This window comes from Sturnira hondurensis, unplaced genomic scaffold, assembly GCF_014824575.4.
Source record: "Sturnira hondurensis isolate 20B ecotype Veracruz unplaced genomic scaffold, ASM1482457v3 Scaffold0013381, whole genome shotgun sequence".
Lineage (NCBI taxonomy): Eukaryota > Metazoa > Chordata > Mammalia > Chiroptera > Phyllostomidae > Sturnira > Sturnira hondurensis.
The window spans coordinates 834806-854113 of NW_028086012.1; the positions used below are offsets into that span (position 1 = coordinate 834806).

The 19308-nt window shown below is 39.8% G+C and overlaps 1 protein-coding gene across 3 annotated transcripts; it reads left to right on the forward strand.

Moving 5' to 3' along the window:
- Nucleotides 1-1815: 1815 nt before the first annotated feature.
- SFPQ (splicing factor proline and glutamine rich) lies at nt 1816-18075 on the forward strand. 3 transcript variants are annotated; one of them, XM_037061469.1, is made up of 13 exons: nt 1816-2757; nt 3459-3647; nt 3980-4281; nt 4377-4472; nt 5238-5434; nt 5528-5612; nt 6122-6239; nt 6607-6655; nt 6736-6857; nt 9304-12455; nt 15583-15630; nt 16815-16898; nt 17986-18075. In XM_037061469.1, the coding sequence occupies exons 1-10, from the start codon at nt 1930-1932 to the stop codon at nt 9439-9441; spliced, it is 2124 nt and encodes a 707-aa protein (XP_036917364.1). In that variant the 5' UTR covers nt 1816-1929; the 3' UTR covers nt 9442-12455; nt 15583-15630; nt 16815-16898; nt 17986-18075. The 3 variants fall into 3 exon arrangements, with proteins under 3 accessions (XP_036917364.1, XP_036917366.1, XP_036917365.1); XM_037061471.1 differs by lacking the exon at nt 9304-12455; XM_037061470.1 differs by lacking the exons at nt 15583-15630; nt 16815-16898; nt 17986-18075 and having other exon boundaries at nt 9304-13276.
- Nucleotides 18076-19308: the final 1233 nt, after the last annotated feature.

Below are 19308 nucleotides of genomic sequence, written 5' to 3' on the forward strand. Positions count from 1 at the left end.
GAGAAGGTGTGAAATACACTATCTCTGGAAGTGGGAAAATGAACTTACTAGGAAAATTCAGTAAGAGTGCCAGAAAAAGTCTGTCTTTTTGAGGGTTGTGGTCAAGAATTTAAAATGAAAGCCTCAGCCCTTGTTAAAGAAGGTAAATTGTTGGGTCCAATTAGAATGGGGTTTTACCAGGTGAGTATAATGGAGAAGGAGGAAAACAAGAGTTGCATTGTGTTTGTAGGCAAACTTGTAAACTGTGTGACACAAGTTATATGAATGAGAGGCATTAGAAAAGTAATATTTAACAGTTTGGAGGTTTTGATGAAGTCAAAGAATCAGTTACTATGATCAGACAGTTGGGATTCTTGAAATAGATTTTAGAGATGGGATACTTACTGGCAATAACAAACACAGGGATGAGCTGTGAGGCAAACATAGAGATGGAACAGCTGATTTAAAATAGAAGGAAAGATTGCAGGATGTGAGGAGGTAAAGAATTGACAGAGTATTGGGTGGTCATCCACACAGATGTTGGATGATGAACAGAAATAGAGGTGGAAAGGAAGACAATAAACCATGAGCTACTATTTTCATTTAAAAAATTTTTAAAAAATTAATTTTCAAAGAGAGGGGAAAGAGGGAGAAAGAGGAGAGAAACATCAATTGGGTTGCTTCTCTTGAACACCCACAACTGGAGACCTGGCCCCCAATACAGGCAAGTGCCCTGACTGCAGCTGAACCAGTCACATTTTGGTTCGCAGGCCAGCACTGAGCCACACCAGTCAGGGAGCCACGAACTAAAATGAACTGAGGAAGGAATGATCCATCAAAAGGTCCATAAATGACAGAAACTAGGATAAGTATTAAAGAATATGGCTAGTGCACTTCACAGAATTTGGAGATTTTGAAGAGGATACTGCCTATTGGTTGATTCCACATAGATATTTTAATATTGCAATTTTATTTTTTTAATCCTTCTTCTTTTTGAAAAATACTTTATTTATTTTTAGAGAGGGGGAAGGAAAGGAGAAAGAGTGGAAGAGAAACATCATTCTGTGGTTGCCTCTCATGTGTCCCCTACTGGGGAGTGGCCCGTGACCCAGGCCCGTGCTCAAACCACTGAGCCACACCGTAATTTTAAAGTATCTTAATCTGTTCATACAGTGTTGTGTGGCAGTGGAATTAAGAAAAACGTTATAGTCCCCGTGTGTGTTGCGTTTGTAAATTATTTGTTCTACACACGTGCAAAATCAAGGACTTTTTTAAAAATAAAGAATGTACTCACTAAAGAATGCACGTCAGTGAAGTTTATACTCAAACAAATCTGTACTCCATTGACGTTCCAAAATGAAATCAGTAAGATCGTGTGTGTGAAATCGATAAGACTATTTCTCTAATTTCACTGGCCCAGCACGAGGTGGAGTAGATAGCAGGCACTTAATCTGTTAATGTCAACCACAGAACGTTGTGTACTTCTGGGCAAGGATAACAGCAGACTACTGCAGGAACAATCAGGAAAAAGGGCCCTTTGATACGTCTCCCTCGGAGCTGATAGAGCCCTTGTAATTCTCTTTCCTGAGAAAATTGGTCTTGCGAACCCATTCAAATTTCTCCCAGCAAATCACAGCAGCCTACAGCTAACTCCTTTTCCGCTCATTGGCCAACTGGAAACTTCAGCCACTCATTCCTCCCGCCTCTTACCCAGGAGCCAATAGAAAAGATTAGCGCGTCGTAACTTAGTGTCATCAAGTACGGCACTTGCAACTGGCTATTGGAGCTACCCATCAAGAAGTAGGCGGGCTAGGTCTGCAGACCTATATAAGAAAAGGACAAAGGCGGCGCACAGCCTGTGTCATCCGCCATTTTGCGCGAAGCAAGGTGGCCTCCACGTTCCCTAAGCGTCTTCTCCGCTTCTGTCTCGACCGCCCCTTGATTACAGACATGTCTCGGGACCGATTCCGGAGCCGCGGCGGTGGCGGTTTCCACCGGCGCGGAGGAGGCGGTGGCCGAGGAGGCCTCCACGACTTTCGCTCCCCGCCGCCCGGTATGGGCCTCAATCAGAACCGCGGGCCCATGGGTCCCGGCCCGGGCCAGGGTGGCCCCAAACCCCCGATCCCGCCACCGCCTCCGCACCAACAACAGCAGCAGCCACCACCGCAGCAGCAGCCTCCACCACAGCAGCCGCCGCCGCCGCTTCAGCCACCGCATCAGCAGCCGCCACCGCATCAACAGCCGCCACCGCATCAGCAGCCGCCACCGCCACAGGACTCGTCCAAGCCCGTCGTTCCTCAGGGACCCGGCCCGGCTCCTGGAGTAAGCAGCGCTCCGCCGGCCTCCGGCCCGGCTCCTCCCGCAACTCCCCCGACTTCTGCGGCCACCACTGGGCCAGGCCCTATCCCGACCCCGCCGCCCGCTGTCACCACGGCGCCCCCCGGGGCGCCCCCGCCTGCGCCGCCGAGCAGCGGAGTCCCCACCACCCCACCTCAGGCTGGAGGTCCGCCGCCTCCACCCGCAGGGGGGCCGATCCCGGGGCCCAAGCAGGGCCCAGGACCCGGCGGACCCAAAGGCGGCAAAATGCCCGGCGGACCGAAGCCCGGCGGTGGCCCGGGCCTAGGCGCTCCTGGTGGCCATCCCAAGCCGCCGCACCGAGGAGGCGGGGAGCCTCGCGGAGGCCGGCAGCACCACCCCCCCTACCACCAGCAGCACCATCAGGGCCCCCCGCCCGGTGGGCCCGGCGGCCGCAGCGAGGAAAAGATCTCCGACTCGGAGGTGAGTGTCACCGGGCGTTACGCGTCGGCTTTCCTAAGATGGCCGCGGCCCCTCCTCGCCCCCCTCCCCCTCGCTGGCCTCCATTTTGTCAGAGGCCGGAAAAGCGCCTGCGCGCTAGCGGCGAAGGGCGGGGCTGCCCGCCGGAGCCGGGGACAGGCGGCGTGGGTCCGCTGTCCCGCCGGGGTTCGGCCTCTTAGCCGCCTGAGGGTCGCGGGGTGGAGGTGGCGGCCTGAGGAAAGAGGCGATGAGAAGCTGTGATGGGCCCTGCTTAAGCCAAAGGAACCCGAACGGGATTCTAGATACCGGGGGAAGTCCGGTCTGAAAAGCGCAGGCCCAAGTCGAGTCGGTGGCAGCGGGCGGGATTTTGGTCTTTATTAATTTTGTTAGTACTTGACCGCCGTTTTAACTTTGCTATGATTTAGATTTAGTCGGACGCTTAGCATAGAGGGGTTACGAGATTGCTGGTATAGGGACTTCTCTGTAGAGAGTTCTGAGTGTCAATTCTCGAGTATTTCGAGTGATTTGGGCAGTTTGATATTAGGAGTGATTACGTTGGAAATCCCACAAATATAGTGGGACCTTGTTTTGCGTTTAAACGAAACAGAAGAACAACCTGATTGGTAACAGTTTGGGCACAGCAAAAATTGGTGAGTTTCCCTATTTGTCCATGGTGTTTGAAAATACCCTTCCTTTTTCATTAGGGGTTTAAAGCCAACTTGTCTCTCTTGAGGAGACCTGGAGAGAAAACTTACACTCAGCGTTGTCGATTGTTTGTTGGGAATCTACCTGCTGACATTACGGAGGACGAATTCAAAAGACTGTTTGCTAAATATGGAGAACCAGGAGAAGTTTTTATCAACAAAGGCAAAGGATTTGGATTTATTAAACTCGTGAGTTTGTCGGATTTTTATGTATAATTAAAGGGTCCTCTCTCTTTCTTACTACGAACATACTGGTTTTTAAATGAACAAGAATAAATTGGCCCTTAAGTTTTTATTCTTACAGAAATGATGCAACTTCTGTGTACTGTATAACTTAGTAGCTAAGACAAGAGGAGTGGGTGGGTACGGCATTTTAACTATTGTGAATGGTGTCGGGGAGGCTGCCTGAAGATAGTTTGAGCTGGAGGAAGAATAGGAATGGAAATTAGGTTTACAGCGGTCAGAGTGGGCATTAAAGAGTTTTTGAGGTCATTAACATGAGTATGTCTGATAACTTTCAGGAATCTAGAGCATTGGCTGAAATTGCCAAAGCTGAACTTGATGATACACCCATGAGAGGTAGACAGCTTCGGGTTCGCTTTGCCACACATGCCGCTGCTCTTTCCGTTCGAAATCTTTCACCTTATGTTTCCAATGAACTATTGGAAGAAGCCTTTAGCCAGTTTGGTCCTATTGAAAGGGCTGTGGTAATTGTGGATGATCGTGGGAGATCTACAGGGAAAGGCATTGTTGAATTCGCTTCCAAACCAGCAGCAAGAAAAGCATTTGAAAGATGCAGCGAAGGTGTTTTCTTACTGACAACGTAAGTTTTTGTGCTTATTTTAATAATTTCTCTTAACTTGTATGAGGAAATGGCAGTAAAACTGGAAAATAAGATGGAAACTTTTTTGTTATTAGAACTCCTCGTCCAGTCATTGTGGAACCCCTTGAACAGTTAGATGATGAAGATGGTCTTCCTGAAAAACTTGCACAGAAGAATCCAATGTATCAAAAGTAAGATGGATTAAACTTTTGGGCAGTTTTTAAGAGTAAATGAGAACTTGTAGTAATTTTTCAGTTTTGTTTGAAATGGGCAAAATTCTTGCCCGTTTCATCAAGCATACTCTGAGTATGCTTAATGAAAACATCAGGCTCAGCCCTGGCTGGTGTAGCTCAGTGGATTGAGCACAGGCCTGCGAACCACACGATCGAGGTTCGATTCCCAGTCAGGGCACATGCCTGGGTTGCGGGCCAGTTCCCAGTGGGGGACTCACGAGAAGCAACCATACATTGATATTTCTCTCCTTCCCTTCCCCTCTAAAGATAAATAAATAAAATCTTAAAAAATAAAAACATCAGGCTCAGGAAGTTTGAGGTTTTGAAGAAATTATTCAAATACCTAGTTTTTATTTCTGAGATAGGTATGTTTCAGACTGTAGTCTTGCCTTGCTCTTAAAACAATTGCATGATATATACGTATTCTTGTTTTTTAAGGATGGGAAAAAATTCCTTAAATATGAAATTTGGCTAAGAGAAACAATTAGGGAGTAAGAAAGATAGGATTTATCAGTGCCCATATTCTCTGTTACTGTATCATTCTGGGACACACTGATACATTGTTTTTGCTGTGAAGATATTTTTTATATGAACTGAAGCAGTCTTTGCTTCTTGTTTTTTCTTACAAGTAATAGGCCAGGAGGGGAAACCAGTGTTTTTAGGGGAGTCAGGAAGTATTTCTTGTGTGCATTCCCAAATTGATTCATGTTTAAATCTTGTCAGGGAGAGAGAAACTCCTCCTCGTTTTGCCCAGCATGGTACATTTGAGTATGAATATTCTCAGAGATGGAAGTCCTTGGATGAAATGGAAAAACAGCAAAGGGAACAAGTTGAAAAAAATATGAAAGATGCAAAAGACAAATTGGAAAGTGAAATGGAAGATGCCTATCACGAACATCAGGCAAATCTTCTGCGTCAAGGTAAATGGCCTTCCAAATTTTGCTGATAATTGCTTTTTGAACTTAACAGAATCTTATTAAAATAAATCCAAAACAAAATTTTCCAATGTTCAGATTTGATGCGACGCCAGGAAGAATTAAGGCGAATGGAAGAACTTCACAATCAAGAAATGCAGAAACGAAAAGAAATGCAATTAAGGTAAAACTTTGTTTAAACTAAGCCTTTTTAAATTCTTTAACACTTAGACAAAAGATGAACCTAAATTTTGCAGGTGAGTCAGATGAAGTACAGTGTCAGTGTTGGTATAATACTTTAAATTGAAATTATGTGTAAGATTTTCATAAGTAAATGCTTATTTTTCTTTGCCAGAGTGCCTCTAGGACTATTCTAGATTCTCTTTTCCTGGCTCTTTCTTTTCTTTCGATTGATTTAGAGAAACAGGGAGACATTGATTTGTTGTTCCACCTATTCATGCACCCAATGCTTGCTTCTTGTATGTGCGTATACTGGGGATTGAACCCTTAACCTTAGTGTTTTGGGGCAGTGCTCCAACCAACTGAGCCATCTAGCCAGGGTTCTGATCTTTTTATGTGTTTGCTCTAACCTAGTCTTTGTTAAGCTATTAGGCAAATTATTAGCTTTTTTAAGATTGAATTTGAAAAGATGTGGATAGCACTTTGGTTTATATGTTTGATGAACATTTCCAGGCAAGAGGAGGAACGACGTAGAAGGGAAGAAGAGATGATGATTCGTCAGCGTGAGATGGAAGAACAAATGAGACGCCAAAGAGAGGAAAGTTACAGCCGAATGGGCTACATGGATCCGGTAAGTAAACTTCTATTACAGTCTAGTTGGAGTTGTCTACAAAACTCGTAGGTATCTACAGTGAAATATTACTCAGTAAACTATAACATTTCACATTGTAACCACTTTTCTTTGAACAAATACATTTTGACTAATATGCCTAGAGTTTTAGAGTTTCCTTTTTGGTTTGGCCAACAATTCATTGGTTAGGAAGAAGTTTTTAGGTCTTTGGATAATTGACTGTCAATACCTGGTTTCAGAAACTGATTTTTAAGATTGCTTTAATGAACCTTTTTTAGACATTAAGACATTAAGTTTGTTTTTGTTTTGTTTTTTTAACTCATCATATGGGTATAATACAAATACATGTTTCCCGCCCTTCCCCCAGAGAGAGAGAGACATGAGAATGGGTGGTGGAGGAGCAATGAACATGGGAGGTAAGCATGAAAATGAAATTAGCAATACTATTAGAGAGCAATGTTCTGATTGAGTTGTAACTGGTATTTTTGTTTCCTAGATCCCTATGGTTCAGGAGGCCAGAAATTTCCACCTTTAGGTGGTGGTGGTGGAATAGGTTATGAAGCTAACCCTGGAGTTCCACCAGCAACCATGAGTGGTTCCATGATGGGAAGCGACATGGTAATGTATCCTGCGGGACGTAGTACAAAGGAATTTCTCGCTTTCACAACTTATGTGTGTTTTTTGTTTTTTGTTTTATTTTTTTTTTTAAGTAGGTGACTGGACTTCTTTTAGTTCCCCTATCATGTAAACCGTAATATTGAGGAATACTTTGGCAATATAGAAGAACTCAGTGTGTGGTAACCTAAACAGATATGGTTGCCAATGGGAAATCAGTGCTGTTAGTAATATGTTGGAGTTATGTTTGGCAGTAAGTAGACTTAGGTGCTTTCCAATATATTGCTTGTGTACTCTTGGCACTCCAGCGCATGGCAAATCCAAATTCTAAACGTTAGATAACATACATGATTATTCTACATCCAAGTGAGAGTAATCAAATGGCAAACTGTTGTTCATTCAGCTGGTATTTGCCATAAGTATGAATTAGACTAGTAGTTTGCAGCTTCTAGGCATGTTTTAGTGATGTGTAGGACTTATACCTATATTTGGTGTGGCTTCTAGCCAATAAAAGGGAATTGTTTATTAAATGTTTTGACTCGTCGTTTCCCACCTGTTGGGCTGTCTATAGGTACACCTTCTAAAATTAAACTGATGTACTCTTTTGCTACAGAGCAGTACAAAAAAAAATCAGTAATTTTAAGCATACTAGTTGTGTGCAATTGAGCTGAACCTTCTTGATGCTGACATGTTTTAGCTGTGCAGCTAGCCTATCTGGGTTCTTCAGTACAACCAAGTGAGTTGGTCTGAGTGGCTGTATTGAGGGCTTTACAAATTTTTAGAACTGAATATTGACTTTAAAAGTGGGATTAGGGAAAAATGCATTTTCAAGTCTGAATTGAATCTGATTAGTTCACCTATAGGGTTTTGGCAAGGGAAGGAAGCTGCAGCATGTAACTCACTAGATACATTTTACAAATAGGAACATAAAGATTTAGTATGGGACCTCACCTATTTAAAATCCCCTAATGGCTTTTTGGGAATTAGAACTATAAATAGCTGGTGGGTTAAATGTAATACTAGTTTTCTTCAAATTGAATTTTAAAAATAATGTGGGTAACACTTATGTGCTTCCTTTGTGGAAGCACACCTTGCAGACTGTAGGTATATAAGCAGATTTGTTAAAATCTGACTTTACACGATGTTCCCACAGTTAAGTTTCTGTACTCCGTGTAATAGGTGGCTCCTTCAGGTTCTAAGATGTTGTAATAACATAATTGTGAAACCCCCAGATTTTCCTTTTTAGCTTTTTGAAATATATAGTAGTGTACTAAAACCCTAAAATTTTTAGGATTTAATAAAATAGTTTAAAGGATTGAGATGTCTTTTTAAATAGCCTTATAGTATTTTAAAAGAAACACTGAAATTATGATGTATAGGAACAGTTAAACCCTGATGCCATTTTTGTTTTTGTTTGCTGTGTTTTTTTGGGTCATACTTAGTTAACTGATAGATTTTAAATGGAATTTGAAAGCTAGTTCAGGCTGCTGTGCTTTGCATATTTGTAGGGTTTTTCTGTTTGGGTACATAGCTTTCTAAGACTTAGAAAGTACCTAAAAGTAGGTGGAATAATGAACTCCTGTTTCATTGCAGTCACTTAAGCTTGGTATTAGGCTGTTTGGGAGATACCCCAAACATGGAATTGTAGTTAAGTGCCAGTGGACTTTCAAGACCTACAGGAACAGTTGGGCTGTTATGGGGGTGGGCTGTACATTTAGTCAGTTTGCAACAATACAGACTAGCACTGTGACCATAATTGTCTCTGGTTATATAGTGACGGCTCTGAAGGTGGTATACCTGTGAGAATATGGCAACATGTTTTTAAAATCAAGTTACTGTGCCGGTTAAGTGATTAAATCTACTAGTCTTTTATGCTTTTTTGTAGTCTGGTAGCATTTTATTAAAACTTTGAACCTTTTAAGGTTTCTGCAACTTAGCAGATGTGTCTTAAGATCTTGAAAAGCTCAAGGTTTCTTATGCAGCACATGCCACTAACTGGTGAGTAGGTCTTTGTCACTTCATTGAGTGAATTGAATCTGTCTGGTTGGGCTTGTTAGGCTTACTTGGAAATTAAATTCCTGTTTAGACCTTGAAAGTGAGAAGTTCGCAAGCTTTTCAGTGGGTTATTCTGATGTGAAATTTCTTAAACTCATTTTGGAATGGGTTTTCACATCTACACTAATTCTTAAATTTTTTAGCACTACAGGGAAGATCTATTCTTTGAAACAGGTGTATGAGAATGGCTCAAGTGGGAACATACCACAAGGCATGTATTATCGTAAACTAATTTTCAAATTACCCTTTTTTCCTTTCTATGTTCCCGGTACCTGTGGATCGACTCATTGGTGATTGTATCGACGAACGTTGACTACGGAACCTTCTAAAATATTTACTTAACACACATGGACATCAACTACATATAATGAACTGTTAATTACTGTTCCAATAGCGTACCGAGCGCTTTGGGCAGGGAGGTGCGGGACCTGTGGGTGGACAGGGTCCTAGAGGAATGGGGCCTGGAACTCCAGCAGGATATGGTAGAGGGAGAGAAGAGTATGAAGGCCCAAACAAAAAACCCCGATTTTAGATGTGACATCTAGGCTTTCATTCCAGTTTGTTTTTGTCTTTTCTTGTTTAGATACCTATCTTTTAAATTCTTGCATTTTAGTAAGAAAGCTACCTTTTTATGGATGTTAGCAGTTTATTGACCTAATATTTGTAAATGGTCTGTTTGGGCAGGTAAAATTATGTAATGCAGTGTTTTGAAACGGAATTTTTTTTCTTTTTATTTCCTTTTTTTAAAAAAAACTGTATAATGTCCCTCAAGTTATGGCAGTGTACCTTGTGCCACTGAATTTCCAAAGTGTACCCCCCTTTTTTTTTACTGTGCTTCAAATAAATAGATAAAATAGTTATAATATTGATCTTCAACTTTGCCATTCATGCTTTTGTGCACATTAGGCTAGGTATTCCACTTTGAAGCATGAGAAGTCTCTAGACCTTCAAATGGCATATGCCATTTCTGGGAAATGTATCTGTAGGCTAAGTATTCTTTTCTACCAAATACGTACCCCCTTGTTTTAAAAAGAAGAAATGCATATTAGAGCAGTTTCATGATTTGATTTGTTTGGCATTATAGGAAGCAAGTGGTGCTAAGTACTTTTAACTGGTTATGTAAGCAAAGCTGAACTGTAAATCTTCCTTCAGGAATGTGTATTAAGATAATGGAATGGGTGTAAGATTACTGGTAGGGGGAGAAAGTGCGATGACTAAATGGATCTTTTATGGCCCTATGATCTATCCTTTCCCTGAAAGTTTCTGAAGAAAAAGTGGAAAGATCACTTTATTGCATTCCTTCATTCTTGTTTTTAAAAGAATGAGTCCCAAGCCCTGCAAATGGCTTGTATTGAACTTTCACGTTTGAATTAAAGATTGTTAAACATGAAATCTTTTCATGTATTACTTTAAGCAATATATAAAGATTGGGGTGTATAAAGTCTGAAAAATTCAACCTGAAAGTAAGAACTACAGTAACCATAGACTAGGTGTAGTTATATATATACATTTATACTCTGAAACTTACATCTCATTAGGCTACTTCGTTGGGCAAAATCTGTAGGACTACAAAAAAACTACTTGCTCTCTTTTCTAAGAGTTAGTGGTGACTATTAACAAATAGGGTTGCAGATAGCCATTCTTAATTGTAAAATACTTGTTAATTTGTTTTTCCATAGTTCATTTGATGTAGCACTAAATCTGGAGAGGGTTCTCATGCTACACAGTATAAATATAAATATCCCTCCCACCTTAAAGCTTTGGAGTGTTTCAGTGGTGTTGTCAATTTACTGTCAACTTCATTGAATCTCATTTGAGTATGATACTTTGACAAATAATAGAGTACATTTGTTACTGTTGTCTGATAGTGCAACAGTGGGACCTGCTCTCCCAGTGTATACATGTTAGCGGAGGGAACAGCTTCCTGAAGTAGGCGAAGTAATTGAATGGTTTGGCTTTGTTCTAGAACTCTCACTATGGAATGTGTCTTCCTTTTCACCTCAGTTCTTGGTGCTAATTGGCAAAAGTAAAATTCTAAATCAAATCTTCGTTAAAAATACTGAAGTTTAGAATTGTGCCTGCGTACAAAGGGAACTCGATTGTTGAAACAATTGAGCACTTTATGCTTGGGAAACTGGACAATATTAAAAGTAAAACACTAGTGGAGTATAAAGGCATGTCACCCAATTCTGTTTGTGTGACTGATAGGTACATGGTGTGCTAATTAAGGGAATTTAATTAGAAAATACCGATTATTTCTCTTCACCAAGACGCCTGGAAATGGGTAGTAGTTCTCCTATAATTACATCATTGAGGAAGTTTTGTCCCCAGTCAAGTTATGAATTGGTGATATGTATGAGATTTTCTGTATGGAAATGGGTCTTGATTTGAAAGGAGTCCATTACAATTTGATTGAATCGTGTGGTAGGGACTCTGCTAATGATAAAATAAGGGGTGTTCATGGGACACCCATGGAGGGTGAACTTGTATGTGTGTGGGTGGGGGCTGGTGGGGAAATGGGAAAATCTGCCTATAAAATTAATGTTTCAGTTTATTTTTCAGATTACATGCCTTTCTTTATAAGGGATGCTGGCACAGACCCCTAAAATAAGCTTTTGGTTGTACTGTACCTTTGAAGAGTGGTGAAGGATGCTAATGGATAATCTGCTGAAAGTTGTGGTTTTGATGGCCTTACTGTGGGCTGTAGAATTGCTAAACATTGTTTAGCAAATAATGTTGCTTAGTTTTAACTAAGTTTTTTACTTTTATCACTGAAATAGCAGTGTACCAAGGGTTGTAAGCTGCTCAAATAGACTTTCTTTAAGTCTTGCAATGTATATGATAGTTTTTAGCCTAATGTGAATTTAAGTAGTCTTAAAAAGTAGTTGCCTAAAAGCTGATGAAACTTGGGGTGGGAAAGGGAAGGCAGCGGTTTTGAAGTAGTTAGCCATTTTTCTCATTTAAAGAAATCACCTGCCCCCATTTTCCTCTTCTCTACTTTCTTTCATAATGTTTAAGAGGAACACTGGTTGTTTTTAAACTTACTACTCCTAATCTTTAAAAACTGCATTCTCTAAGAGACCTCACTGTATGTAATAGGTATCTTATAAGCCTAACCCATTGGCTGTCTACTATTTAGTGAAATCACAATCCTCCTCTCTTAGAACACTAATTAAGTCACTTAAGAAGTACTGAAAACCCCACCACTCTTTACAGATGTATTATACCACTAATACAAACAATATAATTTGGGAAATTGTAATGTTACGCTTGTGCAATTTTTATAAGTGGCATATTATGGCAGGTAAAAATTTAGACACTTGGCTTTTCTTGGGCAAGCCACTAAGTTTTGGCGGAATATTTTGTGGTGTTCTTGGACTGCAATTATGCACTATTAAAGTAGTGGCCTGCTACATAACTGCATTTAGCCAGCATTTCTGCAGTGCGTAACTGTGAGGAACGTAGTACCGCAAATGGCAATGGACATTAGGACCCGGATGTAGTATTCCTGCTTGCTCCAAGATTCTCATTGCCGACTGCATACAGGTAGGTAACAAGCAATATAATCTAACTTGGTGACTTGCTATGTACTTTTATTCCGTGGGCATTCTGACATCACACTTATGACAATGAAATAACAGTGCAGCACCTAACACTTGTACGGTAAAGCTAGTTTATCAAAACTGCGTGGGTTGGGGTTAGAGCTGTAATTTGTCAGGCAGAATTCAATGCTGTTGCAGTTCTCAGGTAAAAAGTGCAAACTTGATGTTTGGTATATCTGATTCAGTTGTGTCGTTTTCTTTAGTTGCATTGTAACTGAAGATAACATGGAACACATCAGTGGTGTGGGGGAAAAGGGAACCAAACCATACTTGGGAGGCAGACTGCTTTTAGCATCTTGGCAATGGACTGTATAGCATGTGATAATTAGTCTCGTGTAGCAAACTGACCTTGCCCGTAGGTCAGCAAGCAATATCAATAATTTCAGACTGCAATCTTAGAGGTAATTATTCTGCAGGTAGAGTGAATTAACAAAAATTAGTGGTGTTTTGGTAATGTGATATACACAATTTTTAAAAAATGAGCTCCATGGAAACGCCTTTTTACTAACTTGGGCTTAGATGGGAATCTAATGTGAATAGTTCAGGTTACGTGACTTTACTAAATATGTTTATACTCTAAACCTGGGGGAAGTTGGTGTGGCACATTGACTTGCCTACAGTTGAGTACAAGTTGGGAATCATTTCCCAATCGTAAGACCTCGTCGTATTCTGTAGGATAACTGCACATGTTCAGAGTAGCTTTTTGAATTTGGTTCCCTTAGCTTTAGGGATGTGATGTTATAAAACGAAATGTTTAAATACAAAGAATTCTTCAAAAATACCTTCTTTTGTTGCTTAGGACGTACGCTTTGTATCGACTTTTGTCCCAGACCTCAACTCAACTTAAACTTTGGTCTCTGAACTGGTTTTTAGCTAGTGTGCATGGGAAACAGCTTTCATGTTATAATGCTTTCTGCTCTGTAACTGGAAAGTTTGGTTTACTTTGCCATAAATGTGTGAAACTGATTCATGACTCTTGAGAATTTTCTTCCGTTGCATCGAGAAAACTGGCTTGCTCTTTGGCAAGCAATTCATAAGGTGGGGGACAGATTCGTACTTTAATATGTAGTCCATTCAAGCAAATAACTTTAGATTCTCATGCTAGATGAAAGAGCAAATGGTGATTAGTTTAGCTTGCTTATGAATGTAATGCAAAGCAAACACAATGCTAGGTGTTAGTGACAAGACTGTCACTAAATTGGCATATGTCCCTGTGATGGGGTTTTCCTCTGGCATGATCCATTAAATCGGTGGCCAATACTTGCTGCCGTGATTTAGGGACTGAATGTTTAGAAATTAAAGCTCAGGTTTATTTCTTAACTGTTGATACCAATTTTGCGAGACTGTACTTGTAATATGGACTTCAGGGACATTATTGGGGTGGGGGGTTAATTTTGCTTCATCCTGCTTACTTTCGGGTGAATAGACTTTTGCACTTTCAAATGAGACACCTGTGACTTAGGTCAATTCTTACTAGTTTTGATTTGTACGTGGCTATAATTTGTGAATCTTAGTGTAGAGGGTCTTTAAAAACCACTTAGTCAAAAAGCTGGGAGTAAATGGGTTTCAGTAATAACACTACTGAGGTGCTTGCATTGTATTTCATATTATTTTTCTTGCTACAGATGAAAACTATTCTTTTTAATGAGAATGGGCTGATGTTCAGAGGTGTGATGCCAGAATGCATTTTCGTACTGTTAGGCCCTTGGAACAGATATAGGTGCTTTCTGAAAGATGAAAGAAATGCAATGGGGTGCTCTTCATACAAGGTTGCAAAACCTACGAAGAATACATAATAGCCTCACTTTCCCCCAATAGAGATAGCTGCGTGTGACTAGCTTTGGACTTTAACTTTAATGGGGGTTGCATGTCTTCTATTGTTAATCATTGTCAGCTGCAGTGACACGATCCACAGTCCTGCATTTACTGTCTTTCCCTTAATGATTTTGGACAGGTTTTAGAGAGCTGGGATGTTTGTTCTGGGCCTTTATTTGGTTTTGGCTTAGCTGATAATGTTCAGTGCTCTTGTCAGCTAGTGCAGTTCTCAAATGGCTGCCTATTAGGAAAAGAACTGAGGATTTGACTGCTCCTAATCATCTGTCATTGCTGCTAGATAATGATTGGCAATTTTTAAAGACTCAACTGTGAAAATCTCACAGTTGTTGGTAAACTATCAACCATAAAAATGTTGCTTTTGAACACCAGTGCTGAAGAGATTTTATTCAGAAGGTGAAGTGGGGTGGGCTGAATGCAGAATAGGATAATCTGGAGACTGGGAAGAATGCAAAACGATATAGTATCCCTTATGGATGGTACATGTGCAACAGGGAACTCTATTTCATATACCTCTGGCAGTAAGTGATAATCAAGGAGGAAGAAAAACCTGGAACTTGAATTAAGGCTGATCTTTCTGGTTTTTGTGCAGAGGCCCTGCAGGCATATATAATGAAGGTGAACGTCTTCTCCCTCAGAAACAAACTCAGGTTCCTTGCTGTCCCTATAAGGCATAGCTTCCCTGCCCTAACTCAGTGAGGACTTAGAGGGAAAGAGTGAGGCAAATGTATAGGATTACAGGATAACAACTGCATTGTTGTGTACCGTGGAATGGGGAGGGTACTCTTGGGAGGACTCCTGCTGAAGGTGGTCAGTCCACCTGAGAATGGAAGACTTACTTGAATGAGGCGCAGGGTATGTGCTTTATGAAAAGAGAGCTGATGTTAAAACTCAATTTGGTAAGGTCAACGTTGTCACATACCTTCACATAAGGGATAGTATATTTTGGATTGCAGTCAAACTTTATTGTACTCAGACTGGTGAAAATAGCAGTTAGGCTTTTGTATTTTAAAAGAAGGTATAGTTTTCACTCTAATTCAGGTGTCTACTTTTACTTTATGTAAAAAATACTTATAGATTCCCCCCCTCCCCGTGAAGTTTCTTTCTATTTTTTTAATGCTGTTACTTGCCCCCAATCTTGGTCTCTGGAATTTTACTCTTTAAATTTTGAAATTAACTAGCGTTTTCAAACCATATACCCTTGTCTCTTGTAATAACTTTTTCTTATTATTCTTTAGGTACGAGTGGTTGATGTTGGCTGATACTGGAGTAATCATTCACTTGAGGTGAGTGTCCGTAGAAATCTTAACCTTAGAAGTAGAGGACTTTTGGATTTGTTTTTTAATTTAATGGTTAAATAATTTGATTTACCTAAGTGGGGTATAACATGTCTGATTTTGTTCAGTATTTCTTAACTTAGTGATTTTTACAGAGAATAAGACACCAATTTGTTCCACTTACATGTGCATTAATTGGTTGATTCTTTTTAAAAATATTTATTTTTAGAGAGAGGGGAAGGGAGAAAGAGGGAGAGAAACATAAACATGTGTGAGAGAAACATAAATATCAGTTGGTGTTCACATGCCCTCACCTGGAGGCCTGGCCAGGAATCAAACCAGCAGCCTTTTGGTTTTCAGGCCCGTGCTCAATCCGCAGGGCCGTTTGTTGATTCTTGTATGTGTCCTGACTAGAGGTCGAACCCACAAACCTCGGTGTATCAGAATGATGTTCTGATGGGCTGAGCTACCTGGATAAGGCAACGTGGTTGATTTTTAAGATGTTTTTCTTACCTAGGATAATATTCCTGTATTTCTGTTTTGGAAAAGAGAAGCATACATGTCTGTGAGTTGGAAAAAGAAGATGGGGAATATTACAAAATGTTAAACCGTAGAATTCAAAGAAAAATGCATGGCTCTGTAGAGAAAACAAATTACAGAAGAGCAGAAAAGAAAGCTTGAGGCCTGGCTGGTGTGGCTCAGTGGACTGAGTGCTGGCCTGTGAACCGAAGGGGTTACTGATTTGATCCCCAGTCAGGCACATGCCTGGGTTGCCAGCCAGGTTGTCCCCAGTAGGGGGCACACAAGAGGCATCCACACACATCATTGTTTCCCTCCCTCCCTCACTGTAAAAATATATTAAAATCGTTTATGAAAAGAAGGCTTGAATTAGTGGACAAATGATGTATTTTCAGTGTTTTAAATTTGTCCTAGGACCCATTCAAAATTTCCTTAAGATTTTTTTTTTCTTATTTAGTAAATAGTAGAGGAACAACTGTTTAGTCATTGGTAGGGAGGAAAATTTCATACGTGTAAGTGAAAAACTTGAGAGTTTGACCTTGGTGTAGCAGTAACGTAGTCTAATAAGTACAACCACTAATTGGAACCTAAACATAAAGTATACACATTAAACATTAGTAAGAATGTAATATGCTGAGGGTGTTAGTTTAATAAAAGTACATTTTTGAAAATAGGTGGATAATTGTTCCCAAGACATCACCCAGCATGAGCCAACCCAGAAGGAAAGCCAAAACCTGCTAGACTGTGGAAGTGTTAAGGTAAGTTAAGTGACTCTTATTCTGTAAAAATTCTACAGAAGAAAACGACTCTTGGGTGGTACAAAAATAATTCCCATATTTCACTGCGTGTAATATAATTTTGGCCCAAACTTTCAAGGAAAAAATCTTTCCTGAAATATTTTTAATTCAATTTTTAATTTATATTTAGAAACTTGTTTCCTGTATTGTAAAGGATTTTTAGTATTTATTTTTGAACATATTATGGTACAAGGAATTTTATGTAACAAATAATTACAAAATACAAGGTATTTCGGGTACTACCCATGTATAATGTACATCCTTATTTTTCCCTTAAAAATTTGGGTAAAATGCACATTGTTCATGGCAAAAATACAGTACTTGAGTGTGAATATCTTATTTTAATTTCTTCTATGTTAAAACTTTCTTGAAGGAAATAGTTCTTACAGTACTTAAGTATTTAATGGTTTTAACAGCCTTCTGAGGTTGCAGGCTTTGTCAGTTGCTTTGACTCAAGCCTCAGAAAAACAGGGATTTCAGTTTTTAAGAGAGTGAGAGAGAGTGTGTGTGTGTGTGAGTGTAAGTGAGTGAGTGTGTTTACCTCTATCCATAGCACCATGCAGAGGAGGGTTTGGAGATTTTGAAGTTCCCTGTTTTGTTTTCATGTTTATAGTTACATAGTGGCATCATCTATAGTTGAAAATAGATGGCAAACAAAATAATATAAGTGATCTGTTAGAATGGTTGGCAGTTTCAAAGGGCAACTTAACTTCGCTGTGATAGCTGGAAAGTAAAGACAATGTATAAATAATGGACATGGCTCTGTCCGATAAAACTTTCATAAAAAGGTGGTTGTAGATTGTAGCTTACTATCTCCTCTAATGAATTGCATGTATAGATAGGTATCACTCAGGTTTAAAAGGCCCTCATAAGTTTGTAATTTAAACAGTCTACATCTAAAGAAATCTTAGACTATTAAATACCATTGATACCACATTCCTTGATTAATATTTCTCTGGTGTTAGGAAGTTTACTTGGTTGGTGCTAACAAACTTGATAACTCTGATTTTTACATCTTTTGGGAGTAATTGTTTCCTTTGATTGGCAGGATCAGGTGAACTGTGTCCAGGAAACCAGTGAGGAAGAGGGCAAAGAGGAATGAACAACCTAATTGTTAATAAAAGACATTTTAAAATCAGATTGTCCTTTTATTCTGTTTTTAAGTAGTACTCTTTCATTTTCTAGAGTTTTCCTATGTCATCAACTTGTTATTCTAGGTGACTTTAAGAAGGATGTTTCATATTCTAGACATAGAACAGATTATTCAGGACTCTATATTTCTTGAGGCTTTTTTGTCAGAGCTACTTCAGCCTCTTAGTTACTAATCAATTAGATGGCCCTAACTAAACTGATTTAGGCATCAAGTTTTAAGATTGCCTTTATTCTTTATAGGTTTTATACCTAAAGTGCTCATTTATTAGCTTGCTGTGATTAAGGAGAAAAAAGTTGGAATGCAGAAGAGTTTGAGATTAATTGAAATAGCCACAAAGAAAGAGTTGAAAGTCACAGCAGTCACTGGTTCCATGGAATTTGCTTTGAAAAACTCCATAGTCAGTACCAGGGATGAGACCAAGATCCTTTTTCCTTTTTTCCTTTTTGTCCATAGCCATTCTGCTTATTGGTGATTGCTGTATTTTTTTAAGTAAGTGTGGGGAGGCTAGCCATCCCAAATCAAGAATCTTCTGAGTCCATGTCTTGGTTCCACTTTCTGTTCCTCCTTTCTGATAGCTAACTGATCTGAAGCGTTATGGATCTCAAGGCAAGAACAGTCTGCAGTATAATTAATAAAAGTAGGGGAGGAGCATAATGGGATCTTAAGTAACTAGAATCTAGAGTACAAGTATTTTGCAATTTGCCCAGCTGCATTATCTGGCAAGTTGCAGTTTGCTTACTGGTAAAATCAACATTACCTTCCTAATTGGGGCCCTTGAATAAAAAATGATGTACAAAACGCATTTAGCACGTTTTCTGGCACAAAAGGGGGAGTACAAGGTATATTTAAATATGGTCAGTCAGGGTTCACAGCAAGTTGAGGACTCCGTAGACCAGGTCAATATCATAGACCATATCTGATACAGTTTTATATTTGACACAGTACAGAAATATGTTAATTTTGGTAAGCTTTTACACCATGCAGTCTTTAGGGGGAAATTAGTAATAAAGCCTTAGTACTGAAGGGATTAGAGGTCCTGGTAGAGACCAATTAGATATAACAAGTTAGGAAATCTCAAATATTAAATAATCCCTGCCTAGCAAGATTGTGTGTTGATTAGTGGTTGGTATTTTAATTATTTGGCACGATGCCTGACATGGAGATATCACTGAGTGTGAAGACAAGGTAGAGGGGAAGCAAGCTCAGAACTTAGAAAGT

Coding starts and splice junctions, on each gene's coding strand:
- SFPQ (XM_037061469.1), top strand. CDS start 1,930: ATGTCTCGGGACCGATTCCGGAGCCGCGGCGGTGGCGGTTTCCACCGG. Junction 6,240..6,606: donor GAATGGGCTACATGGATCCG/GTAAGTAAACTT, acceptor CCCTTCCCCCAG/AGAGAGAGAGACATGAGAAT. Junction 6,858..9,303: donor CCATGATGGGAAGCGACATG/GTAATGTATCCT, acceptor CTGTTCCAATAG/CGTACCGAGCGCTTTGGGCA.